Source organism: Filobasidium floriforme, assembly GCF_021052385.1.
Source record: "Filobasidium floriforme strain CBS 6241 chromosome Unknown HD553scaffold_27, whole genome shotgun sequence".
Classification (NCBI taxonomy): Eukaryota; Fungi; Basidiomycota; class Tremellomycetes; order Filobasidiales; family Filobasidiaceae; genus Filobasidium; species Filobasidium floriforme.
The window spans coordinates 465,546-490,378 of record NW_025763648.1 but is presented as its reverse complement, the minus strand read 5'-3'; the positions used below and the strand labels follow the sequence as shown (position 1 = coordinate 490,378).

General features: G+C 53.3%; 6 protein-coding genes across 6 annotated transcripts; 4 read left to right on the top strand and 2 right to left on the bottom strand.

Moving 5' to 3' along the window:
* Nucleotides 1–1,726: 1,726 nt before the first annotated feature.
* On the bottom strand, nucleotides 1,727–4,471 carry HD553DRAFT_346089 (uncharacterized protein; the record flags this gene model as incomplete). Its single annotated transcript, XM_046183166.1, has 5 exons — nucleotides 1,727–2,614; nucleotides 2,686–2,856; nucleotides 2,936–3,121; nucleotides 3,194–4,350; nucleotides 4,423–4,471. The coding sequence occupies 5 exons, from the start codon at nucleotides 4,469–4,471 to the stop codon at nucleotides 1,727–1,729; spliced, it is 2,451 nt and encodes an 816-aa protein (XP_046033071.1).
* A 476-nt stretch (nucleotides 4,472–4,947) lies between these two features.
* HD553DRAFT_144457 (sodium-hydrogen antiporter) lies at nucleotides 4,948–6,944 on the top strand. Its single transcript, XM_046176691.1, has 3 exons — nucleotides 4,948–5,384; nucleotides 5,492–6,590; nucleotides 6,682–6,944. The coding sequence occupies exons 1-3, from the start codon at nucleotides 5,144–5,146 to the stop codon at nucleotides 6,842–6,844; spliced, it is 1,503 nt and encodes a 500-aa protein (XP_046033070.1). The 5' UTR covers nucleotides 4,948–5,143; the 3' UTR covers nucleotides 6,845–6,944.
* HD553DRAFT_353009 (putative ATP-dependent RNA helicase A) lies at nucleotides 6,871–12,374 on the bottom strand. Its single transcript, XM_046183737.1, has 12 exons — nucleotides 11,895–12,374; nucleotides 11,336–11,710; nucleotides 9,479–11,155; nucleotides 9,315–9,418; nucleotides 9,006–9,251; nucleotides 8,676–8,951; nucleotides 8,421–8,618; nucleotides 8,235–8,352; nucleotides 8,016–8,167; nucleotides 7,526–7,955; nucleotides 7,362–7,466; nucleotides 6,871–7,294 (listed from the first exon to the last, which is right to left on the bottom strand). The coding sequence occupies exons 1-12, from the start codon at nucleotides 12,288–12,290 to the stop codon at nucleotides 7,052–7,054; spliced, it is 4,320 nt and encodes a 1,439-aa protein (XP_046033069.1). The 5' UTR covers nucleotides 12,291–12,374; the 3' UTR covers nucleotides 6,871–7,051.
* A 2,468-nt stretch (nucleotides 12,375–14,842) lies between these two features.
* HD553DRAFT_144444 (uncharacterized protein) lies at nucleotides 14,843–16,875 on the top strand. Its single transcript, XM_046176690.1, has 3 exons — nucleotides 14,843–15,673; nucleotides 15,793–16,731; nucleotides 16,810–16,875. The coding sequence occupies exons 1-3, from the start codon at nucleotides 15,044–15,046 to the stop codon at nucleotides 16,846–16,848; spliced, it is 1,608 nt and encodes a 535-aa protein (XP_046033068.1). The 5' UTR covers nucleotides 14,843–15,043; the 3' UTR covers nucleotides 16,849–16,875.
* A 1,245-nt stretch (nucleotides 16,876–18,120) lies between these two features.
* HD553DRAFT_277846 (glycosyltransferase family 1 protein) lies at nucleotides 18,121–21,834 on the top strand (the record flags this gene model as incomplete). Its single annotated transcript, XM_046178016.1, has 17 exons — nucleotides 18,121–18,263; nucleotides 18,345–18,594; nucleotides 18,853–18,904; nucleotides 18,990–19,063; nucleotides 19,133–19,280; nucleotides 19,358–19,642; nucleotides 19,706–19,805; nucleotides 19,869–20,014; nucleotides 20,073–20,215; nucleotides 20,283–20,320; nucleotides 20,388–20,499; nucleotides 20,570–20,756; nucleotides 20,822–20,906; nucleotides 20,969–21,002; nucleotides 21,077–21,134; nucleotides 21,194–21,372; nucleotides 21,442–21,834. 17 exons carry the CDS (start codon nucleotides 18,121–18,123, stop codon nucleotides 21,832–21,834), a joined length of 2,427 nt encoding a protein of 808 aa, XP_046033067.1.
* A 487-nt stretch (nucleotides 21,835–22,321) lies between these two features.
* HD553DRAFT_319572 (DHHC palmitoyltransferase-domain-containing protein) lies at nucleotides 22,322–24,828 on the top strand. Its single transcript, XM_046181037.1, has 9 exons — nucleotides 22,322–22,526; nucleotides 22,610–22,716; nucleotides 22,799–22,857; nucleotides 22,973–23,005; nucleotides 23,117–23,811; nucleotides 23,884–23,929; nucleotides 24,009–24,127; nucleotides 24,205–24,497; nucleotides 24,571–24,828. The coding sequence occupies exons 1-9, from the start codon at nucleotides 22,402–22,404 to the stop codon at nucleotides 24,678–24,680; spliced, it is 1,587 nt and encodes a 528-aa protein (XP_046033066.1). The 5' UTR covers nucleotides 22,322–22,401; the 3' UTR covers nucleotides 24,681–24,828.
* The last annotated feature ends 5 nt before the right edge of the window (nucleotides 24,829–24,833 follow it).

Genomic DNA, 24,833 nt, shown 5'->3' with positions numbered 1-24,833 from the left:
CGCGATAGCTTCAAGGCCGTCTTTGAGAATAGTATCTATCCAGGACATTTAGGACGGTTGCCAAACCGTGTTACTAGGCAATTCGTCCCGGAAGGAAGAGGAAAACGAGCGGCGGGAGGGGGATTGAAAGTGGATCAGTGGAAAAGGATAGCGCAGCTTCTACCTCTCGCGCTGTACGCTGCATGGCGAGGTGCCAATGACGACGACATCGAGGACTATGAACCCGAAGATCCTGACGATGAATCGGGGAAACGACGCTCTAGGTGGGGCTGGTACCAAGCAGCGACAGCACTCACCGCATCGCTTCGCACGCTGCATGCGCATAGCCTAAGCGTCGAGGATGCAGAACACGCGGTTACGGATATTTCGGACGTCGCCAAAGCGATTCTCTCGTTTGGGGGACATCTGACGATCAATTGGCATATCGCCATGCACTATCCTCGATGTGTACAATTGTTTGGCCCTCTCTCCGGATTCGGGACTTGGGCTTTCGAACGAAATAACGGTGTGTTAGCCAACATCAACCACAACGGCCGCGAAGTCGACATTGCTAGCACTTGTCTTCGACGGTGGATCCTCGAGTCCCGCCTTGCCGCCATCATCAACAATCCCGCGCCGAACGCAACCGATGTCGAAATAGCAGCGCTCAAGACGCTTCTTCTGAATAGGATAGCGATAATGGGTACGCTCATGCTCCAAGAAGCGAGAGGGAACGCTGCTACTCGAACCATACGACTGCCAGTCCCGTACCAGAAAGGAAGACCCGTGGACCTACACCTTTGGGACGCCTACGCCCCCTTACTATCTTACCTCAACGCCGAACGCCCTGAATACCGGTTCATCGATGCAGCCTTCTTCATGGACCCCCGACCATCGTTACCGACCCGGTCCCAAGGCTATCGGATCTATACTCATGCGGTATATAACGGCTTCAAGTAAGCCCGTCCCGTCTCCTATCAGACCGTTCTGCTGATTGATTCGCACCCCTTTGCGCCTCGCTACCATCACGTCACAGGTTCTGCTCGTCCATCTACTCCCGTGGCCAACGCAATCAATACGCACTCGCAACAAAGGCAAACGACGGCAGTGGGCCGCGCCATCTCTGCCAAATTCACATATTTCTTTCCATCAGCCTGAAGGTCGAGCATCTCCCCGACATGCTGAATGAGGATTTGGTTTTGGTCGAGTTCTTTGACGCTGCTATCGGTACCTACCCATGGCAACATCGCGACATAGACCTCGGGATACGCATCAATCGCGCGACGAAGCAGGGCAAGACACTCGTTCCTTTGAAGAATCTGAAGAGCTCTGTCATCGTTACGCCACTGAACACTCGGGCCGATGGCGCTTGCCTGGCGTCTGTTTCCTGTGATACGGTGGGTCCGATCGGTCGGGAGATAACCACGACCGGGCTGATGCAGTGTCTGCCTCCACAGGAAGGTCGCGAGCCAGAATTCTGGCTGGACGCAGACAGCAACGAGGAATTGCCTGATGATTTATTCGGCAATGAAGACATGGGGGCGGGCTGATAATATACATTCTGACAGTGGCTGACCGGGATAATACATCGGTTCTGTAAGCCACACACACCCCGCCCGAAGTGATTACCCGTGATACAAAATGAAAGCTGACAATCGCGTTAAACCCATTAAACCCAAAGGTTGCCTGTATCCTAGGAGGGCATGATCATGAAGACGATGAAATCGCAGAGAAAGGTTGGATGACGTTAGTTGTTGATATCGGTGAAGAGGTCGGGGTAAGCGGCCATCGCTTGTCGGAGCTCCTCCGGCGTCATCTCCAAATCCTCGTTACCCGGCATGCCACCCATGTGGGTATATCCGGCACCTTGAGATTCGTCCGGAGAAGTGAAATCTTCGTAGTAGGTACGTATAGCGGCGGGAGGATCGATATCCATTCTGAAACCTTGAAACTGATTATGATTTTCGTCCTGGTGGCGGTCGGTGGGGGATCGGGCATCGCCTACTGGACTGAGGCCGTCGCACGAAGGAGACTTTTGCATGCGGTTGGTGACTGAGAGGCCAGGTATGTTTCGGGTGTTGAAGTGGGTTGGCTGACTGGCTGGGACAGGACTCATCGAACCGGTATGCATTCTTCCTCCATCGAAGTTTCCAGGGATCGACTCGCCGCGGATGCCTCGCTGCCTGTTGGCATCGACACCCGAGCTCGAAGCGGCCATGGCGGCCGGGGTAGTCGATTTGGTACGTCCTTTCCCCCCAGACGATCCCGCACCCTTCGTCTGCTTCTTGGTAGTGGCTCCAGTCTTTGCACTGGCTCCGGTCCTTGCCTTGGACTTGGTGACCCATGCGTGCGTGGCATACCAGTTGCTGGTGAGTACTTCCTGAACGCTCGTCGGTTGCGTAGCAGGAACGACAAGCATATCGACCTGATCGGCATTGTCTTCGTCCTCCAGCCAGCTCTGGGCGAACATCCATTCTTGAGGGCCGGTATGCAAATCGACATAGCGAGAAGGAAAGAGAGGAATGGCCTTTTGCCTCACCGCGCCGCCAGGGGGTTCGGGTGACGCCTGTACGCCGCCGCCTTTTCCTAACGTGGAATGTCGCAAAAAGTATATGGTACGCCACGCTTTGATGAACTGTTGTGATACGTCGGTCCTGATCAGCTCCATCCCGCTCACGTAGATCAGGCTACTGTGCAATCTCTCACCTGTTCAGAATACACGCCTTGCATGTCAGGCCAGCACCAGATCTTTCCCTCATCCTCGACATCTGGATTCACGCAGTAGAGCGGTACCGTGCAGAACACGCTATCGAGACAGTCATATTCGGGACCTTTGTACTCCGTCAATGGACGTCGGGCTGAAATCCACCTTTGTACCTGAAGGACGACCGGTCGGGTGAGCACTGCAATCACCGATTCGCGACAGACACCAACTGTGGGCGACAGGGATACTGACTGTATTCGCCTTTGATTTCACATTCCCTTTCAGATACTTTCTGGGCACCCCCTGGCCCTTGTTCATCTCTTCCAACTCGTCCTTTTTCGCTTGGATTTCCGCCTCGGAAGCTCCCTGCTCTTCCATCTCTGCGATCTCCTCCGCCAGCTCCATCTGCCTCGTCCGCGCTTCGGAAGCCTTCTTTTTCTGTGCAACCCCGGCGAGAGTAAGGCATGTTCAGTCGAGTCGGCGCACTGCAAGGCGATCGCAGGTACGTACCTTCATAGCAGCCTGGTACTGACGGAACAGGACAGAGATCGCATTGTTGTAGAGGTTTGCATTGTCGAGATAAGGAGGAACAGATTCTCGAGGGATGTCGGCGGTCAGGGGAAGGTTTCCGATTTGGTATTTGAGGATTGTGAGTAGCTTGTTGGTCTGGACGGTATTGCGGTCCGATGTAAAGTGCTGATCCAGATCCCATCTCATCGCCAATTCTCCTAGACTTCCATCCGCTGCTTCCACCCGTGGCCACTCCTCTTCTTCGGCAGGATATGCCTTTGGAGGAGTGCAGCCATACGCAACACTGGCTGCCGCTCGAACCACCACCGATACCACCTTCGTCAAGCCCTCATCAACGTCCACCTGACATCCGACTGCTCCGCTTTCGACACGCTCCTGGAGATCCGCTAGCTGAGCCTTCACGTTGACGTGCTCCTGTGCCAGTCGGTTCATTTGCTGACGAAGCTCCTCGACGATCTTCTCCAGGCCGGTCGACGCCTTCCCTTGCTCCTGTATCTGTTGCGCATGTAAGGCGAGTGTTCTGGTGTGATCGCTGATGTCCTTTGCGTTATTGTTCGCTGTAGCCAGCATCTTTTGAAGTTGATGACCAGATTGTCGTTGAGCAACACCGGCAACCGGAGGAGGCGGAGGATTCATGGAAGAGGAGCTAGAGTTTGATCGTGTGGGTTGCTGTGTCGTTGGAGGGGAGGCATAGGTTCGTACGGGGCGTGCAGGCTGACTAGATTGCCCTTGACTGGAACGGGCGATGACAGGAGGAGCGATGACAGGGGGACCGAGTACGATTGGAGCGGCTAGTCGTGATGGGGTCGGCTGGGGCTGCGTGTTCGATCGAGAGGGCTGAGGTACGTTGACAGGTCTCGAGGGTACCGGGCTTGCTGCCATCAAGCTAGACCCTCTGTTCGCTCCGCTGACTTTGGCTCGATTCATCTGGATTGACGGCGACTCTTGCAGGATTCGGCTCGGCGGAACCTGCGAACGGCTGTCCATATGCGAGGCAGGACGGATTGGAGTCTCAAAGGAGGAGTTATCGGAGGGAGAGGAGTTTGTCGACCCCAAGGAGGAATCCGCGTACATATCTCGGAGCTGAGTAGCCCTGGTCGAGAAGTTGGTATCGAGAGACCTGCCCGGGAACCGGACTGAAACAGTAAGACATGGAGTGAGTAGTGAGTCAGATATCGGATGCTTGTTCGGAGGATCAGGCGGCTCACTCGTTCCCGTTCTTGCCGGGCTTTCTCCAGATCGGCGTGGTTCCAACATCGTTGACGGTATGTTCTTTGCAGTTCGATGCGATTCCGTGATTGCGACTACCGGGTTTGCTGACGATGGCTATGGTAACGATTTCGATGGACCAGCAGCCCCGCTCTGTCTACCACCTTAGGCAGCTATGTCGATCATGGTGAGCTCAGAGCGGAGTTGAGGTGTTGATAGTGCGATAGCTGATGGTCGACCGGTGCGATCGATCTAATCTGATCAAATATCGACTCCCTTTGATCAGGCGGTTGTTTACGAAGCGTGGCGGATGTAATATAGTGTTTGCATCCGATATCTACGGACATTATAGCATTATCATGTCCGCATTGATGTGACGCGCCGTATCAGCCCCCCTGATCGTGATTGCTTCCGCTTTTGTTCGTGCACTGTTTACACGTGGATTATCGCTCGTTTACTCCCTGTTTGCACCGTGTATATGACCTCGTTTACTCGCTGTCTACTCCCGCCGATGTGAACGAGCTGTTTAATCAGTCTAAAACAAGAGCTAAATTTGCCCATTACTCTCTGTTTGTGACGTGTCTACCAAAATTGTAAACAGGTAGCAAACGGTAGTCGAATTGGCCCAAAACTCCTCATTTACCGACTAAAATACAAGCGCTTTCCCTGGAGTGTTACTGGCAGTCCATCCTAGCTACTGCGGCAAACAGCGGTCACGACATGCCGTCCCAGTTCATCTACCACGACCCACCCATTGCCTCGCTCTTGATCCTCTCCAACTATTTCTACTTTCTCAACCTCTTCGGATGGGCATTTGAATGGCTCCTCTCGGCTGGATTGTTGGGTCAGATCTTGATCGGGATCGTCTGGGGTAGTCCGTTGGCAGAATGGTTGCATGTCGAATGGCAGGAGACGTTTGTCGTCGTGGGGTATATCGGGCTATTGCTTGTCGTCTTTGAAGGTGAGTCTCTGCGTGGCGGTTTGAATTTTGTTCGTAAAAGGCAGTTAGACTGATATTCTCGCTTACTGATCTACATGATGTCGACTACGGCTTCGGTAATTCTACAGGCGGAGCATCGACCTCGTTATCAACCCTGACCGGTCTCCTCCCCCTCTCAACATGTATCGCTCTCAGCGGTCTCCTGGTCCCCATCGCCCTCTCCTTCCTCCTCACGCCGATGTTCAACTTCCCTCTACTTCACTCTTTCGCAGCCGGAGCAGCCCTCTCCTCAACTTCCTTGGGAACCGTCCTCACGCTCCTCTCAGGTCCTTCTCTTGGGTTCGACATTAAGCGTAGCAAGTTAGGAACGGCTTTACTAGGAGCTGCTGTGATGGACGATGTCGTCGCTTTCATCCTCTCCGAGATCCTCTCGCTCGTCGGGGAGAACACCGAATCAGGGGCCATGGCACTCGGGGGACATATCGGACGAGCCATCGGGGTGACCTTTGGGTTCGGCTTCGTCCTCATCCCCCTGACCCGCTGGATCATCGGACCGGGGTTCTTATGGTTCAAGCAGACAAGATCGGGAAAATGGAGAACCAAAGCGGGCAAGAAAGGGTTACTGTTCTTCATGGTCTGCCTGTTTATGGGGATGATCGCTGGGACGAGGTATGCGGGGACTTCGCCTTTATACGGAGCGTACATCGCTGGACTGGTCGTCTCCTACCTGAACGATCTGGATACTATGACGGATCACCAAGCGGGCCGTCTTTCACAGGAGGCGGAGATGACGACGATGAGGGGAACAGGGTCCGACTCGTTGCACATGGACCAGGCCGAACCCAACCTCTCCATCCGAGCATCTAGGACCGCCTCCTCAAACCACTCGGACCAACCACACCCAACCCTGATCGGGACTTTCGAACACTACATAACCCCGCTTCTCATCTACTTCCTTCTCCCCATCTTCTTCGGCTCTATCGGATACTCTATCCCCTTCATCCCGCTCTGGCGTGGAAAGAACATATGGAGAGGACTCATCTACGCCATCCTGATGACCTTCGCTAAAGCCTTTTGCGGGGTCTGGTTGCTCGTCTGGAAGGTCCCCGGATCAGGATCGGCCGGGGGGACGTTTGTGGGCGGATTGAAGGGGAGGGCGAGGGAGAGTTGGAGAGGAGCGGTCTTGCTTGGATTCGCTATGATCGCTCGAGGAGAGATTGGGCTATTGTGAGTCCATGTCTTCCGCAAGGTCTTGAATTTTGTAAACAGGACATCAGGCTGACCCGAGTCGCTATTCGAAAACGCTTCCTCCTTGCAGGATCTCGCAAATCGCTTATTCCACACCGGAACCTCTGCTCGATGAGGACGAGTTCTTGATAACGATCTGGGCGATTGTGTTGTGCACTATTATCGGACCTGCGGGTGTTGGGTACTTTGTCAAGAGATGGGGGAAGAGCGTTGTCGATGGCGGTTGGGATTAGGTAAAAGGAAAAATCTCAAGGTGTGTATAATAGCACTGTATCATTATAATGCCATACGGGAGTTGGGTACGGTTCTTCAATCTATACGACTACAAGAGTTCATGACGACTGGCCGATTTGGCACTTCGACCTATGCCGTGGCCCAACCTCGCCCTGGGACGTAGGTAAAATTCTTTTGCAACACGTCTGCATCTATATTCTATATATCTAGGGCAGTAGCGTCAACATGGCTGTGACGATATCGTCGTTCTTGCCTATCACATCGTCCCCCGAACTCTCGATCACCTCGGCCAGTCTGGCATCGAGCAGCCGACGCAGCTGGTTCGCAAGAATACCTATTCGTGACCAAGCTCGAAGCCGGATGTTTCCCTCTTTTCCCACAGTGATCCCGCCGGCGAAATGGTTGATGGTCAATTGGCCGCCAAACAAGAGCAAAGCAAAGAGCGGTACCTGGGTAGAACAATGGGTCGTCAAAGGGGCCTGATTTTGTGTATCGTATGCGACACGGCAAACTCACAGGTGTCGCATCAAAGAGGAAAACTTTCGATGTTTCCGCTCGGTGGAAAAAGGTGATATACCCTGGCTTGAGGTTGTTTTCATGGAAAAGGATAGAGCCCGGATGCTGCCGTAGAGAACCGATGAGTGACAATATGGCCGTACCAGAACCGGAGAATAACTCACGATGAAGACCCGGCTGTTATCGACGCTATCGTAATATTTGACCTCCCTCGCCTCGTGCTCCTTGGCCACACTTCCAGCCTGAACTTTCTCATACTTGGCATCGGGCAACCGAATGCGCACGATCCTAGGCCAGAAGGCCCCGACGAGAATACCCTTGAGCAGACTCTCATTCTCCGAGTTGACGTTCCAGTCATCCAGATCCTGATTCCGTCTGGATCCTCTACCCGGCGGGTCGATCAGCCCGATCTCTGCTAACGCTGCCTGGAAATCTTGTCGCAACGAGCTGATATCGCGGACCGTATTGAAGTTGACAAAGTTCTCCTCACAGAACGAACGCATGGCCGAGTAACCACCGCAAGCGACGGCTGCGTTGTAAGCTCTGAGGTTCAGCAAGATATCTGATTGTCCCCAAGAGAATCTTTCCCGTGCCCTGAAGCGAAAGTATAGATCTTAGCGTCAATCAGCATGCCGACATACATTTTGTGCTCACTTCTTCATCTCCTCCCTCTTCTCCATTGGGCCACTAAAGAGAGGTTTGCTGGACAGCATCGCTGCGATTGACAAGACCGGGTCTAAAGCCCGGAAGATGCATGCCAGCACCAGCATTTTGGCCAGACGCAAATCCACGGGAAGCGAGGACATCTGTGGTTCAGACGGGATTCAGATCAGCTTGACATGAACCAACCAACCGGCAGCAGGCTTTACTAACGTGTCTCCCCAAGGCTGTCAACCGCGACGTCATGGCTTCACCTTCTACGGCTCCAAGATCCAGCAATGTCTTCCAAGCAGCATCCATCGCCTCGATCTTGGGGGGATCGATAGCCTTTCTGTAGGTCCGTTCGACAATGGTTATAAAGGTCTGATCTGATACCATGTCCCGGGCGACAAGACTCACAATAGATATTGCTTGACGTCCGCATCCGGGTCCATGCTCTTGACCTGCAAGAACAGACTCTCCAACGGCGTTCGGAGGATTTCCGGAATGGCGAAGCGGGCCATGAATTGGTTTTCGGTCCGACGGCTAAAAATCTTGTAACAGATTCCTGGCTTCGTTCGTCCAGCTCGTCCCCGCCTCTGGCGAGAAGCAGCCCGACTGAGTCAGGGCTGGTCAGCATATGCCATATCGAAAGACTGCGAGACGCTAGCTCACCTTGTATATGTCTCGACCAACCGGGACATGTTTGTGTCGGCGTCGAATTGAGTCTCCTTGACCTTTCCACTGTCAATGACGTATACGATATCTGCGATGGTGACACTTGTTTCGGCGACGTTCGTAGCCACCACGACCTTTCTCCGTTTTGTTTTCGCAAAGACCTGCTTTTGCTCGGCGTTGGAGAGATTTGCGTGCAAGGGGAAGATGTCGACGTTTCGAACCCTCTGTCGCAGGGCTTCGATACAGGATTTGATTTCCCCTACACCGGGCAAGCTAAAGTTCAAGAGTCAGCAAAACAAGCCTTGTCAAGAGCGCGATTGCACCTACAAGATCAAGACGCCGTCATCTGGCTTCTGCGAAGTAGCTTCTATGTGGGCGACCAGCGCCGCGATCAAGTCGTAGGGTATCTGAGTGCCGATAGACAAGGCCTCCAGGGACTGTTTCGACTGGGCGTCCATATCAAGCCCGTCCAGCCAGGCCTTGAGAGCAGTCTTCTGATCTTCCGACTGCTTTGCCTTGAACCTCGGAGTTTCGGCACGGTACTGGAGTTTCGGTAGATAGTCCTCCATGTAGCTGCGATGCAGTCCAAGTCAACCTCCATCGCTAAGGGCAAGGTTGTAGCACAGAAAAGCTCACAAATCCTCCACAGGATGCGTAAATCCTGGAATCTCGATGGCTGGCGCGCCGCCAAAGTAGTTGATAAATTGTTCCTGATTGATAGTAGCACTCATAAGGATGACCTGAGAGACAAGCAATATAAGCCCGCACATCTGCTTGAGAAATTTCGAGCCGGTGCTCACCTTGATGGTCTTGTTTCGCTTCAACAGCTCACGTAGCTGGAGCAACAAGAAATCCCCATCCACACTCCTCTCGTGCACTTCGTCGACGATGATGTGCGAAACGCCTTCCAGGTTGACATCTCCCCCGCTCGCCAACCGCCTCAAGACCACTCCAGTAGTGCAGAACGTGATCTTGGCCATCTTGGCGTTCGTCCTCGATTCGCCCCGAATAACGTATCCGACCGTCTGAGGTCCCTTGTCGAGATCCTCCATGCGTTCTTCAGCTACACGCGTGGCTACTCCAATTGCAGCGACACGTCGAGGTTGAGTGACGAAGATGTTGGTAGAAGCGCCTCGGCCCTGAGCGATCTCGTGGTCCAAGATGTAGCTCGGCGACTGGGTCGATTTACCGGACCCTGTCTCTCCGACAATAACGACCACCCGGTTCTTCTCGAGCGCATCGATGATCTCCTCGCGGGACGACCATGCTGGCAAGCTCTGCCTGGCCGCCAACATCGACTTCCATCCCGGAGCCGCTTGCATGGCTTCATGGTGTGCCCGGACTTCTTGCTCCGACATGCCCGGCTGGCGCCCCCCACCTCGACCGACCTTGAGCTTCTGTAGTCGTTTCCTCACCTCGACCTCTTGTTGCACATCTTCGACCTTGGGCACGAGGTATTGCGTGACCGAGGCGATATCAGGCGGTCTTTCTAGGCATGCAGGCAGTGCCGTTTCCAAGATCTCCATCATGGCGTACACTGCCCCTCCCGCTCCGGCCTCCAACAAGGACTGCAGATCCGGTCGCTCCGGGTCCCTAAACGCTCTCAGGACCTCGCCATGCAGATGTAACCGGAAGTACGAAGGTAGCGAATTGGAAGTCAGGTAGAACGTCGGTGGGTGGGCCGGATACCGTGCCGAGGGGTAAGGCGAAGCTTCGGAAAAGATGACATTGAGAACGAGATCTTCTCCTTGTACGGCGGAGACCTCGATGGCGATTTCTTGCTCCGAGACCTGTTGCACCCGATCGTCGAGCACCGAAATCAAGATGACCATCTCCTCCTCCCTCGCTATCCGCCTCGCCTCGTCCTCCTGTTCGTCCCCACCTTCCCACCCAGCACCATACTCTTCCACGCCCCAACCGCCTTCGTCCGTTTCCCACCCACACAATCTCCTCCCTAGCAAATCGAGCACGACCGATTCCCTTGTCTCCTCCTCGATAACCCTCATCACGGCCTTTCTCGGAAACCCGGCCTTTCTCGTAAGCTTGTCGATGACCCATCCTTTGACAAGCTCCGTCTGCCCTCCCGTCCCGCTCGAGACTGAGGAGACGAAATCCACAGCCGCTGACGACCTGTACGACGGTGGAAGGTCATCCTCAGGTAGATGGACGAGGAGCCATTCGATGGCCGCTTCGAGCGGGGAAAGCAGGTTGAGCGAGAGCGTCAACGGATCTTGTGTGATCCTCGACGATCCGGGTTGGGCAGAAGGACCCGCATGTAACCGTTCATGCGCTGCAACCAGGGCTTTCATGCACGAATCCACGTGTGCCGGTCGGAATCCCATAGACTTCAATTGTTGGGCTATCGGGCCTGCTTCCAGAGCCGGCAGAGGAGTGTTGGCTCCAGAGGGGAAGGTGGAGACGGTCCCTTCGGACTCTCTGGTCGCTTCCATGATGGCGGAAGGGTATTTGGACATCATCTGCCCGCATCCGCAGCGAAGATGATGCCGAATATGTTCATGCAGTGTATAAAGGCAGTATTTCACGGATAATTAAGCGGAGAAGTAGCATGATATGCATAGTAGTAAGCTAACAAATTCGTTCATCTTGACGATCTTACAGCAATACCTCGCTCCTTTCACTCCAAAATCTGAACTGACCTTTCGAATCACACCCTCAACAACCTCTCGTTGCTGAACCGTCATCTTGACCTCCGGAACCCCCATCCAACCCATCCCACCCCTCCCCGCTTTCCCTCTCCCATCATCCTCTCTGACCTCCTTTCCTCTTACGACGAAGTCCCCATTCCCACCCAACGCACCCGTCTTGAGCTCATGCTTGAACTCTGCCTGTCGGACCTGTTGTTCTTTGCGCTTCTCTTGTCTACTGTCGACCTCTTTCCTGGCTGCAAAGGGATCTTCGGCGTATTCCCAGTCCCTATGAGGTGGGGCTGAAGCTTTTTCGGAGAGGAGGGTTGACCAGTACGGCCGAATTATGGGGGGAAGGAGCATTGCCATCGGCATGTTGTTGCAGAACTATAGGTCGAGAGGAAGTAGGACCGAACGGTCAAGAGAAGGAGAAGAGGAGGTGCCGGAGGAGGAAAAGAACAAAAGAGAAGAGAAACGGGAGGAGATCAGCCTTCGCTCGGTATGCTGATGTCAGGTTTGACGACTCTAGTCCAGAGGGACCAAGCTGAACGCCTGAACCATAGTAGCTCACCCTGAACAGCGCATAAGTCGCTCCGAAATGCCTGGCCAAAGCAGCATCCGTCTGCTCTATTGGCGGTACGGGCACGAACCTGACCGTATCAAAGTCCATGGCATTCTTATTCCTCCTCTTCTTCAAAGTCACCGTCGCCGTATACGTCTGAGCTCCATCCGCACCACCTCCACCTCGATTCGGGTGTGATGTTACCGAAGGGTTCTCCCACCCAGCTTTCCTACACTTTTCGTTCAAGAGCTGAATAGGCGTCTTGTAGCCCAGAGGAAACAGTGGTGGTGGCCGAGGCGGTCCATCGGGGATGTCGTCAGGATTCACAGCCTTGGGTTTAGATTTCGAGCTGTTTCCTGCCGAACCCGAGCTGACGATGTTTCGAGGACCTTTACGCGGTGGCATGATCCGACCGAAGCCAACGTGACAGACAGCTATTCAGGCCCCCTCACTATGACACTGGGATCTAGCAATGAACACCTGAACGAGGTTGTGCACCAGAGGTATATGAGCTGCTCATGGCTCGAAAGTACTGAGTAGCTGAGTAGAGTACCCTCCATCGATCAATCACTACGACGCGGACATTGGGTAATAATTTAGATGATCAATTATCAAAGATGTTACAGATGTCCGCTTCCAAGCGTTTCAGATGTATCGCTTGCTCGTTTCACCTGATCACCTGATCGATACAGCGCCTTCAATTGAACATAAATGTGCCTAGCACTCATCTGATAATGATTTCGTACAAAAGGTTCATCCATTCCCTAGTTCGCGGCCTCAACATCTTCGCGGCTTTCGCTTGCCATAGCGAAGGACATAGGAAGTCGCTCATGTTGCCGGTCTCACGGACCTGAAGGCGGTTAACAATCGAGATTTGAGCATTGCTGATAGGAAAGAATCTCTCTCGATATCAAGTGATATACAAGGTTGCGAATGGACAGAACAACAGGGACTCTATATAGTATTTATCCAGATATCAAGCGGACGTTGATGTGGGAACCCATGAGGTCTACAGCTGACTATGAGCTTTGCTGGTATCGCGGATGCCTATAATACTGACATACCAAGGTACTTGAACGGATCTGGCTCATTCTGGAAGGGTAGGGTCGCAACTGTTGGTCTCACCATGCACGAAGCTCACTCAGCCGTACCTCCTACAGACGACAAGATTGAAGAGATCGAGGGACAGCTCAGACGATAATCAGGATCCGAAACAGCATTCAACTTATTGGCGCCCGTGGTTTCAGCGCAAATCTACCCTGCAAGTATATCTTAGCTTGAACTGGCAGACGCTGAGAGATCCCTCTCCAATGGTTAAAACGGTCTGTTCTGAGGACGATGGAGATATCTCGCCTCACTCGATCACCTCATCTATTGCCGCCCGTGCCAAATCGCTCTCTATGGGTGTAGGCGCAAGTCTCCCCTCCCCTCCCCCAGACAAGACTCCCGGTTCTTTATCAAACAAGAGAGTACCCCGACTGCCAATTTTACCGGCTGTCCAAGTTGGATGGTTAATATCAGGGAACTCGATCACAATCTTGGAGACTCACAGCTGTCGACCGAATACTCCTGCACAACTCTGTTGAACTTCGGTTGATTGATGTTGGAAAGATCATCGACTTGAATCTCGGTGAACATCAGCACCCCTCTCCTGTCGGAAGGCTTGCATTTTGATGAAAGAGATGTACTTGTACGGCGGACGCGAACGACACAGGGGAGTTGGAGTCGGGTCCAGCGCTGATGGCCCAATTCCATTCAGCCTTCCTGCCCGAGTAATTGTCTCATTTCTGAGACCCTCCAGACCTTAGCCCTTACACGATCGATATTGATTTGATATTTTTGTGACTGCACTTTTACAGCTGGCTTGGATCGACCTTTTGTAGCTGGCCAACTTACCTCCTCAATCCCGTCAACGTCAAAATCCATATCAACCAACAACTTCATTGCCCCGGGACTGACCACCTTCTCATTCTTGCCGAGATCAAAGTCCAAGAGTCCGAGATGATTGAGTTGGTCGAGGTTGTCACACGTGGTCTCTTCGTAAGCCTGTCCGGAACGAGCGCGGTAGGCTTTGATTGACTCTTGGTCTTGAGGGATCCGCTTCTTGTTCACATCCTTGTAGAAGTGTACGCTCTGTCGGTACTTGTCTTTCTTCTCGGCGGTAGGGGGTTGAGGCGGAGCTCCAATGCTTCATTCAAAAGAGGTGAATCGTGCGTTGAGGCTGTGGGCAGTGCTAAGTACGGGCGGCTGTACAGCACCGAGCCGACCTGCCCTGAATTTTGCCACATGGGACTACAGATCTTTCTTCATGTTGAGGTGTAGAATCTGTATCAAATAGATCTTTGGTACCTCACTCTGGTACAAACCTGCATTTGCTTGGACAAGTATACAATATAGAGAGCTTCCGTGTTTTTGTAAATGGCAGGACAGTCACGAGGGCGGCAGGGATGTGGGAAGAACTTTGTCTCTGGAGGATCTAATCACACTTGACAGTCTACTGAGCTTATGACGACTTGCCCGTAAGTTATTGTACAAATCTCCTAATGAGTTGATATCAATCAGATACAATAATACTAATCAAGGGGGCCCCCCGGGAATGTTAATCAGATTAGTAAACCGGTGTGGCTGCCGATGTCGCGCCCGCCCTAATAATAACGCTAATTCGTTTGGTCCCGTGACCCCGACCTCCAGCTGGTTGAGTACCCGGAACGAACTTGGACAGAATCATGATGATGTCGTCGTCGTCGTCGTGTAGCTCACGTCCATCAAAGGAAAGACTGGCACAAGAAGTATCAAGAAGCACCACCTAGAAGCAGCACATCGAAACCTTAATCTCTTAGCTGAGCAGGACAAGCCCGTACCTGAGCTCAATCCCCCAGCGCTCCCGTATACCTCGTCTCGACCCGAAACCACAAACACAGCTCGACCTTCATTACTATCTCCATCTCGACCTTCGCAACCTCGAGGATATCTCAAGAAGAATCTCTTACAGGAGCTAAGACACGGAACTGAGGGAAGACCAACGAGGGAAGAACAACCTCGAAACCCTCCACAGTATCTGGTTTTCGACCCCGCTGTTCAGCTAGTTTAAATCAGATCAGAACGAATTCCCTCATAAGAGCCATCAACGACCTACCTCGACCGATAGCACCATCACGATGGCTCCTTCACCCGTCCCTATCACCATCCACCACCACAAGAAAGAAAACAGCCTGAATCTCAACCTCAACCTCGGTTCCAGCCTCAACAACAACAACGTCAACAACAACAACAACAACAATAACCTGAATGCCCTCGTCAGCCCGACATATTCCAACCTAAACCTAGGGTATACGGGCCCGATCTCACCCCCGATCATCTCCGCCAGCGCTACAGCAGACTGGAATAAACCCTTGACTCCTGGGTTTGGGTTCGGGTCTTCTCCCTCGAACTCGACCGTGACATCGAAGGCGGGAGTACCAGAAGCACCGGCTTCAACCTCTTCTACTTCGCCTACTTTGTCTACGATCCCCATCCCCACTTCATCGGGCCCGAAATCGAACGTCAATGTAGGAGTGGGGATGAAGGGGATGAGCGGGGTCTCTGCTGCTTTCTCCTCGACCTCTACTGCAACGTCTACTTCGACCTCGTCTGGATCAGGACCGGCCGAGAACCCATCTTCGATTTCGATCACAACTACAAACCCGAATCCGAACTCGACTTCAGGGTCCGGGATAGGAGTAGTCGATGGGAAGGTCGAACGAGGTCAAGGGGTGTTGAGGAGGTTGAGCTTGGGAGGGTCTGTCCGGGTGAGCCTCTGCTTGGAATATGCACTTCGAGTTTCCGAATTCGATATGGGCTATCGAAATCGGCTCAGCTTGGAATGCTCATTTTCCCGTCTAATTTTTCTTTTTGGTGAACGATACAGCCCGTCATCAGACGCTCTCCTCCAGCGCAAGAACCGGCCGACCCGTTCGACCGAGGAGTGCCCTCTGTACCTGCACCTGGGACCAATACATCCACACTCGGCAGGACCGGTACTCAGACTACAACGACTGCTGCTGCTGCTACCCCGGAGATCAGGATCAATAACGACAGACCCCCATCTTCATCCTCAGTTTCAGCCTCGCTATCCACCTCACCTGACCCGGGGACTACGAACATCCCCGTCCAAGTCTTTGGAAGCTTTTCCGACTTGTCCCGTTCGTTACCGGCTTCTACCAGTACGACTGGGCCCAGGCCCGTCTCGGTATCGAGGTATAACAACCCGTTCTCAGGGTTCTCCATGGACGATCACGATCATGATCATGAGCACGATGATGGAGAACACGCTTATGAACGCGCTTTCGGCAGGGTCGGGGGTAGCTTTTTGGGGAGGACGAAGAGCGTCGGGTCGGCCAGTGTTAGCGGTGGTGGATCAGGTGGGACGGAGGGTATCGGCGGTGGAGGTAGCGTCTTTGGGTGGAGAGGAAGAGGCACGTCATTGGGAGATGGGGAACTTGGGAGGAGACGTTCGATCCAGGAAGGGCCCGCCTCAGCTTCTCATCCGACCACAAACTCGGACAATAACGTCAACGTCGATCCGAGCGGAGTCACCGGCAGTGGGATGAGACCGAGACGGGTCAGTTTCGGATGGACCGGGTTCGGAGGTGGGGTTAGTAGTAAACCGACTTCGAACCCTGGACCTGGTTCTGGGTCGAGTTCAGGGTCGGGTCCGGGTTCCGGTGGGGTTCCTACGGCTCCCAAGGGGGATGTCAGACCAGATGGGTTGCCCGGCACCGGATCGGGCGGGTTGAAAGTCGGTAGAGGGAGGAGCGGGAGTGGGAGTGCCGGTACGGGTGGGGGGAAGAAGCGGAGCGTCAGTCCGGTAAGTCGTATACTGGAGTATGATTTGAGTTTGTGGGAATGACGATACTGACCAAGTGCGACGTCGGTTTGTGAACAGATGGGCGAACATCTCTTGAGAGGTAGCGGGCATTTCTAGCCGGATCGCCTCTGGTACTACGCACAGAGCACAGCGATCAACCGCCCGCTTGGCTAGGCTCTTTCCACGACGTTACACTGATACCTCAAACACACCGTACACAGCCGCCCACGCGCTCCCCTCTTCGACATTGCAATGAAGAAACTGAGGGATTTGGCGAACAACAGCACACGAAAGCAACAATTACTACGAAACGAAACCTTTGACGAAAGAACAGAAGATCTACAGTATACCGACATGATAACCCAAAGAGAAAAACAACAAAATTTGTACAGTGGAATATACCACAGACGAATCGTCTTGAGCGAACGTGTTGTACCCGAACAGCCATGCGACGAGGGGATTTTATGCAGTGTTGACGGATACGAGACTCGTCGTCGCTGGCATCGAGAGCGATGCGCTATATCGATACGATCTGATGTATGCGTTCTACGGAAGCACAAGGATTATGAACCGTGTGACAAGCTCGGGTATCGTCCAGGCTAGGACTCGTCTTGAATACTACTACTGTGCACTGTACACTGTGCACTGTGTGATGTGTCTCGTACAACGTGTCTGCCGTGTCTGTCTGATATACCCATTCGTCGATGTCAAGGGTGATCTCCGATGCCCGGCCAGCTGTGTAACACGTCACGAATATCGAGGTCAGAGCTGTGAAGAGCTAGCTGCTAGCTGCGTACAGCTGCATGGGATTCCTCTCGACGGCATCTGATGACTCACGGCTCCTCTCTCCCTTTTGCTTCCCCGTAGGAGACCAACGGAACAGGTTCCTGACCTCGAGCTCTCGCAGCGACTCCTGATCATGGCGATACAAATAGACACAAACCTTTCACCTTGTATTGCGATTGGGATCCTACCAACGAAGATGAGCTTGTTCCGCCCATCGACCTCGACATTGCAGCGTAATTGTAAAGACCACCTGCACCTGGTATCATGTCGGAAAAGCAACTCCCATCGTACCCTTCCTCGGAAGCTACCGCACGGGAAGCAAATCGATATCAGCACCTACAGCGGTCATTCGAGAGCAATAGGACCAGCTCGTCTATGAGCAACACCGCTACTCGGGATGTAGCTCCTGAATTACCAGATCGTCCTGCTCCTCGTCATCATAGCACGGCTCCACCGCTTTACCGACCTACAACCGAATCGATAGGAGCGCCGCCGCCTCTTCCCGAGAAATCATGGGATCAACGCCGGTACTTGGGTCAGCCCGGCAAGATGGACAACCGACCTGGAGGCTCTGCTCCTCCTATGCAACGGCAATCGAGTTCGATGGTTTCTACACCGGCAGCATCGGATGATGAGGACGATCGGCTTGAACCGGGGTTCGAGGACCCGTCAAAGTTCACAGCCGAGGGGGATGGAGCTCAGACGAGTGCGGATGTGACGCAAGATGGGAGGATCGATATGGTCCTGTGAGTCGGTGTTTACGATTCCACAAACGTCTGGAACCATGTACTAACATGACCCGGCCGCGTGCTTGAAACCTTCTGAAGCAACCTCAAGAAAGCGTTACCAGACCTACCTACCGACTACGCCATCTCGGTGGAAGATGAATACGCCGATCCGAACCCCGATCGAAACGTCCCTTGCCTCAACATCGTCATCTTCGTAGTCGGGTCCCGGGGTGACGTCCAACCTTACCTCTCGCTCGCCTTGAACTTGATCCTCTCCGACAGTCGACACAGGGTGAGGATCTGTACGCATGGGGTGTTCAAGGATTTCGTACTGGGGACGGGGAAGAAGGTCTTGAAGAAACGATTGGAGGAACGGAAGAAGAGTGGGACATCGTCTTGGAAGAAATCGGGCTCGAGGTCGAGGTCGACGAGCGGGATAAAGTCGCACGTCGATCATGAGGTTGACGAACGATGGCAATGGGAAGACGAAAAACGCTGGTCGAAAGAGCAAAGGGAAGGTTTCGCCCCGGCTTATACCGATTCCCCTGGACTCGGCGGCGGAGAGTCTGATCAGGAAGAAGAAGCAGAGTTGATGAACAACCTCGAGTTCTTCGATATCGGAGGAAGTCCCAAGGACTTGATGGCGTACATGGTCAAGAGTAAGCTCCGGGCTCCGTGTCGAGGCAATGGAGAAGATGAGCTAATCTTGCAAGTTGCTTTGCTTTCCACTCTGATTCTGGATAGACCCTGGATTATTGCCCGGACGCGAATCCCTGATCAACGGTGACATCCCCAAAAAACAAAAGATGGTCAAAGAGGTCCGTTCTGCTCAATCTCGAGATGCGTATGCTATGCGAGGAAGGGCTGACATTCCCGTCTGCCCGCAGATGCTTCACAGGTTCCTCCGGTCGATTTACTACCCGGATGAGCAGACCGGACGATCGTTTGCCGCAGACGCCATCATTGCGAACCCGCCGAGCTTTGCGCATGTACACATTGCCGAGATGACGGGTCTGCCGTTGGTCATCTCGTTCAGTGAGTACAGATAGTGACTTCGCGCTCTCTAAAGGTTTGAAAAATGAACCTGCGCTAATGTTTGCTGTGTATCACAGCAATGCCCTGGAGTCCGACCGGCGAATTCAATCACCCTCTTGTCAACGTCAAATCGAGCGATGCCCCGAACAGGCTCACCAACTACCTGAGCTACGGTCTGGCCGAGATCATGACGTGGCAAGGCTTGGGACCTACGATCAACAAGTTTAGGAGGAAAGAGCTGTTGTTGAACGAACTTCAGAACGGAGAGGGGCCCGGATTGGCGGATAGGCTCAAGATCCCGCATATCTACTGTTGGAGTCCCACTGTGATTCCTAAACCTAAGGATTGGAAGGCGCACATCGGTGAGCCCCAGGTGCACCTCTGGTTCTTCTCTTGGCGATGCTGACGAGGTGGATTGAAAACAGACATTGCCGGATACTTCTTCTTGCAGGACGGTGGTGAATTTGAGCCGGAACCGGAACTGGCCAAATTTCTGGCCAGTGGTCCAACTCCGATCTATATCGGGTGAGTATCCCGTCTAACAACAATAAGCCCACCGCTAACCTCACTCCCCCGGCTCGTCAACAGCTTCGGTTCTATCGTGGTCGACGATCCCGCAAAACTTACTGCGACGATATTCGAAGCCGTGGAGAGGACCGGAGTGAGAGCCCTGGTCAGCGCCGGATGGAGTGATATCGGTGGTGATAACGTGCCAGAGGACGTGTTCATCCTAGGTGAGCCGAGGTCTTTCGGCGCGAATAGCGATGAACGAGGCTTATTTTGCCGATGTAGGGAACGTACCTCACGATTGGCTGTTTGCCGATGGCCGCGTTTCCGCGGTCTGCCATCACGGCGGAGCGGGGACGACAGCAATCGGGCTCAAGAACGGTGTACCAACCATAGTCGTGCCGTTCTTTGGAGACCAACCTTTCCAGGTGAGCTGTTACGATTGGGCCGTTTTTCTTTCTTCTCGATACTAACAGTTCCAGCACCGTTTCTCAGGGCGCAATGGTAGCCAGAGCCGGAGCTGGACCCGAACCGTAAGCAGCCGCAAATGACTGTGAATCATGCAAATACCGACGCTCAAACAGGCCTTCCGGATTGCAGTATCCCTTTCAAGAAATTCAACGCCGACACCCTTACAGAAGCTATCATCACCGCGCTAAGTCCAGAAGTGAAGGAGGCTGCCGGTCGATTCGGAGAGCAGATTCGAAGCGAGGTGAGGAGGAGGAGGAGAGTAAGAATTTTATCCTACGAATCAGCTTACTGATCAGCTCACTCTTTTCCAGAACGGGGAGGAAGCGGCAGTGCACTCGTTCCACAACTTTTTGCCCCTCCTGAACATGCGTTGCGACCTTGAGCCTTCGCGAGTAGCCCTCTGGAGCAGCAAGGAACACGCACTGAGGTTGAGCGGATTGGCAGCCTACACACTGATCGACGCGGGCCTACTTTCTTGGGAAGACCTTCGACCACATCGTGAGCGCAAACATTTTGTTCAAGCGCCTTCAGTGTCATCGCTGACGCGACTGTTATATTTACAGGCGTACGAGAATATGTACCCGCGACCAACGATCTATATCCTCTGGCCGGAGGAGTTAATGCGGTACTGCGCACCGTAGCGACAGGGTAAGTCTGGAAGAGCAGCGGCGCCATTCCAAGAAAACGCTGACCAACCGATTTCATTGCAGTGTTGTCGGCACCGCCGAGTTGTTTTACAGACCTGTAAGTCTGCCGGTCTTCACAGACCATCCCTCTTAACAGCAGTTGCTGACCCGCACTCGTCGCCCACGCCTCAGCGTCAGGGGCTGCAGAAGCTCACCACCTTCCAGCTCACCGGGATGGTCGGCATCGTAGGTGGTATATACGACAGTAAGTACATGCAATCTCCTGCTTCAATTGACCGGACTGATCAGAATTAAATATCCTCGCAGGCCTGCAGACGATGCCTAAATTCTGGGGCAGCACCGTTCGACATCGGGAACCGACCGGGGCCTTGGACGGGTTCGCTGAAGGTGCAAAGAGCTTTGCTTACGGGTTTGGCGATGGGTTTGGCGGGCTCGTATACAAGCCAGTCCTGGGCGGAAAGAAGGATGTGAGTGAAATGAACATCCTTCATGTTGGTTGAGAGGACTTGTCACTGAACATATATCCTCGGGTACAGGGATGGGTCGGTGCTGGCAAGGGACTTTTACAAGGGATCGGTGACATGTACGTCAAGCCGGCGGCGGGCGCTTTAGCGCTGGTGGCCCAACCTACCAAAGGTATCCTCACCGCAATGGGCAAAGCCAAACGCAAGGCCAACGACCCGCTTGTCAGGCCGCGCCAGGAGACGAGCCGAGAAGCCTTCAACCGTAGCACTCTCGAAGAAAGGCAGGCCATCTTGAAAGCCTTTGAAATTGCGGTCAAAGATACGGTGGAGAGGAAGAAGCGGCTCAAAGCCAAGGCTCAGCAGCTTTTCGAACAAGAGAGACTAGCGATCGAAGAGGTCCAACGGGAGAAGAAGGCTGCTATCGAGGCGGAAAAGGAGGCCAAGAAGCGAATAGACAAGGTGTGAGGCGTGTACCGATACGAGGTCTGCATTCGTGGTTACCAGGTGGACGGGTTTCACCGGTGTCTGGTCGTTGTATGACAACTTGTGATCTTGTGATATTTGAAGTATTATCTCAAATTGTATATACATGTTTTTGATTCGCACAATGAGGACGCCATCGTTTTCGACCCAATTGTGAAAGCACTCCACTTCAAGTGAAATAATGTGCCCTCAGCAAAACGGTACCTTGCGAGATGGTTGTCTCTGTGGAAGAACTCTAGTCGTTTCGTTCCAAGCTCATCAGGTCCGCAAAAATCTGATGTAATGCAACGATTGCCTTGAAGACGTTCGAGCAAGTCAGAAGTCGGCTCTATCGCATGCGACACGCCGCCAATCGAGCTCGAAACTCTGATCACGTGATCTCGACGGGGCTGGAGGTTGACATCATCGGTCAACTGCGAAGTTCAGTTTCGATGCTTCAACGACTCGACGATCGTTCATTCCAAGTGAGAGGTAAGTTCACAGGACAGTTCGAAGCTCCTCATAGGTGATAGGCAGCTTTCGAGGACTCGGCCCGAGTTTCGCCTACCCATGGAACCGTCACCGCCGCCTGAAAAGGCTAAGCGGAAACTACTCGGTGTCATCAAGGTCATCGATAGTCGGGAACGAGATCGGAGTGTCCCAGCGCCATGGGCTTATCGTTGGTCATGGAGGATGTGAGTCTGTACTATCAAGTGTCCTCTTTCATTATGTTGTCTGTTCGCTGATATACAGTCATGCATGGATCGACTCCTGACAGCTTCGTAGTATGTGCGGTCGTCTATTCTTACTACGTGATGATCGGACGACTTTGCGCACCGATGTTACAACGAAGGTCTGACGCTCGAGGTTCCGTCGGTCAAGGAGGTGAGCACCATATCTTCTGGCCCCATGTTATTGCTCAGACAACGATTTGATGCTGAGTACTTCTCACGCTTGGCTGGTCTAGCGGGACTGTTGATAGGCGAGACGATCCTCTTCCTGATGTTCTGCTGGACGTACCTCAAAGTAAGCTTCCTCCATCCTACCGCTCATCAGCACTTCCGGACATTCACGTACCCATTTCGAGAACAAATACTGATATGTCGTTGATCTCGGTCCTGATTGTGGTCTTGTGCAACAGGCAATATCTACGTCACCAGGGATCGCACCCGAAGTAAGCCAAGTTAGGCCAGGTTGCTTCTATACCGCCTGCATCTCTACCGTTTCATCGTATGCGAATCAAGCTGATAGTGTCGTTTGCATTCGTTTCGAATCCAAACCGCAGGTCATACCACGGAGCGAACCTCCACCGACATACCACCCAGACCAACAACCTTCCACTAACGCATCTTCTGCCAACCATCACAACCATCTTTCCGACGATACCGAAGATGACCTCAACCTGGCGGGAAACGCTGGACCGCTAGACGGTGGTCGAAACCTCTTGCCCGCCGAATTTAGTTTACCGGGGTTCATGGATTCTTCGGCATCTGCATCTGCATCTCCTCCTTTTGCCAGCTACGGGACGCAAAGAGGTGGTAACGGAAATGGTATTGCAGAGGCGGAGGGGAATCGAGATACAGGGCGGATCTCATCGTCGTTAAATCTAGGATATGGATACGGGAATGGCAACGAGATGAACCTGGTCGGATCTAGGGAGAGTGGGATCCCGTTGACGTCTCCTGGGCAACATCGACAAGGACAGGGACAGGGACAGGAACAAGGGCAACGTTCCGGACAGACGAACTATACGCATACGGTATGGGGCGACGGAAATCCGACCGAGACCGATCAGAGCCGGACGGACCTCCCACAAGCACAGGGAGAACCAGGATCACAGGCCCAATTCCAAGATCAGGCTCCTTCCCGACCGTTCCCGCCGGACCAGAAGGAACAGGCCTATTGCTCGTACTGTCAGATCTATAAACCTTGGCGGAGTCATCATTGTCGAGTCTGTGGGGTGTGCGTTCTGGGCATGGAGTGAGTTCCTGCTCTCATATGAGACTAGGAATGGCGAGAAGTGGGACTAACATGGTTTGTTCTTGGGGACAGTCACGATTGTCCCTGGGTAGGTTGTATCGGATGGAGGAACCACAAGGTCAGTTCGGTTCGGCTCAGTCACCGAATCAGGCACAACGCTGAATGCCAGAGACGTGTTTTATTGTCCTTCGAAACAGTTCTTCATCAACTTCTTGACGTGGTCGACGATATATACTATATACGTCTTCGTGGTCCTCGTCTGTAAGCTGTCCCAAGGCGGGTCAGCAGATGGGCAGATGATCGGGATCGCGGCATTGTCAGTGCTTCGCGACTCGAAACGAACCGGTAATATTTCGCTCATTAAATCTTGTGTATCTCTGTCATACCCTGCAGGTCCGGCTTCTTTACGCTGTTCACAGCATCGATGCTCTTGTCCCACATGCAACTCATCGCGGTCGGGATGACGACGATCGAGTCTTTCTCCATGCGATCGCAACTGGATCGCGAAAGAGCCTTCCTAACTCGGCAATTCGGGGTCTGCGGGTGGACGCGAAAACGAAAGGCCATGAAGACATGGGGAAGAGAATGGGGGGATCTGAAAGATGAAGGGAATCGATGGTTCTTGGGTCCGGGTCCGTATGACGAGTGGAAGCGGGTCATGGGAGATAGCCCCGTCGGGTGGATTCGTGAGTAGCACCTCTCATCCAGGCTGCTGCCCCTTAACTTCGAGCTTATCGAGCGCGTCACTCCGCTCCGCAGTACCCGTAGGTCGGTCCAAGGGGGACGGTATACATTTCCCTCAGAACCCGCGTTTCGCACCGGATGGGACAAGGCGGAGACGGCAAGACTGGCCGGCAGAGCTGCAGTAACAGGAATCGGACGGTTTATCAGGACAACAAGTGCACACAGGCGATCCTTGCTGGTTTCGATTTGTATAGACCACTCATACCATAACTTGAAGCATCTCATAACTCAATGCATCTCATAGTGTAATGCAACTGTTGGCAAGACCAATGCAACTG

What these genes read in the sequence shown, in the direction of transcription:
- HD553DRAFT_144457 (XM_046176691.1), top strand. Translation starts at nt 5,144, where the DNA reads ATGCCGTCCCAGTTCATCTACCACGACCCACCCATTGCCTCGCTCTTG. An exon ending in ATTGCTTGTCGTCTTTGAAG is followed by an intron (nt 5,385 to 5,491) that starts GTGAGTCTCTGC and finishes GTAATTCTACAG; the next exon opens with GCGGAGCATCGACCTCGTTA. An exon ending in CGAGGAGAGATTGGGCTATT is followed by an intron (nt 6,591 to 6,681) that starts GTGAGTCCATGT and finishes TCCTCCTTGCAG; the next exon opens with GATCTCGCAAATCGCTTATT.
- HD553DRAFT_353009 (XM_046183737.1), bottom strand. Translation starts at nt 12,290, where the DNA reads ATGCCACCGCGTAAAGGTCCTCGAAACATCGTCAGCTCGGGTTCGGCA. An exon ending in ACGCATCCTGTGGAGGATTT is followed by an intron (nt 9,252 to 9,314) that starts GTGAGCTTTTCT and finishes ACTGCATCGCAG; the next exon opens with CTACATGGAGGACTATCTAC. An exon ending in TTGGTCGAGACATATACAAG is followed by an intron (nt 8,619 to 8,675) that starts GTGAGCTAGCGT and finishes GCCCTGACTCAG; the next exon opens with TCGGGCTGCTTCTCGCCAGA.
- HD553DRAFT_144444 (XM_046176690.1), top strand. Translation starts at nt 15,044, where the DNA reads ATGGCTCCTTCACCCGTCCCTATCACCATCCACCACCACAAGAAAGAA. An exon ending in GCTTGGGAGGGTCTGTCCGG is followed by an intron (nt 15,674 to 15,792) that starts GTGAGCCTCTGC and finishes TGAACGATACAG; the next exon opens with CCCGTCATCAGACGCTCTCC. An exon ending in AGAAGCGGAGCGTCAGTCCG is followed by an intron (nt 16,732 to 16,809) that starts GTAAGTCGTATA and finishes GTTTGTGAACAG; the next exon opens with ATGGGCGAACATCTCTTGAG.
- HD553DRAFT_319572 (XM_046181037.1), top strand. Translation starts at nt 22,402, where the DNA reads ATGGAACCGTCACCGCCGCCTGAAAAGGCTAAGCGGAAACTACTCGGT. An exon ending in TCTGCTGGACGTACCTCAAA is followed by an intron (nt 22,858 to 22,972) that starts GTAAGCTTCCTC and finishes CTTGTGCAACAG; the next exon opens with GCAATATCTACGTCACCAGG. An exon ending in TCGGATGGAGGAACCACAAG is followed by an intron (nt 23,930 to 24,008) that starts GTCAGTTCGGTT and finishes CCTTCGAAACAG; the next exon opens with TTCTTCATCAACTTCTTGAC.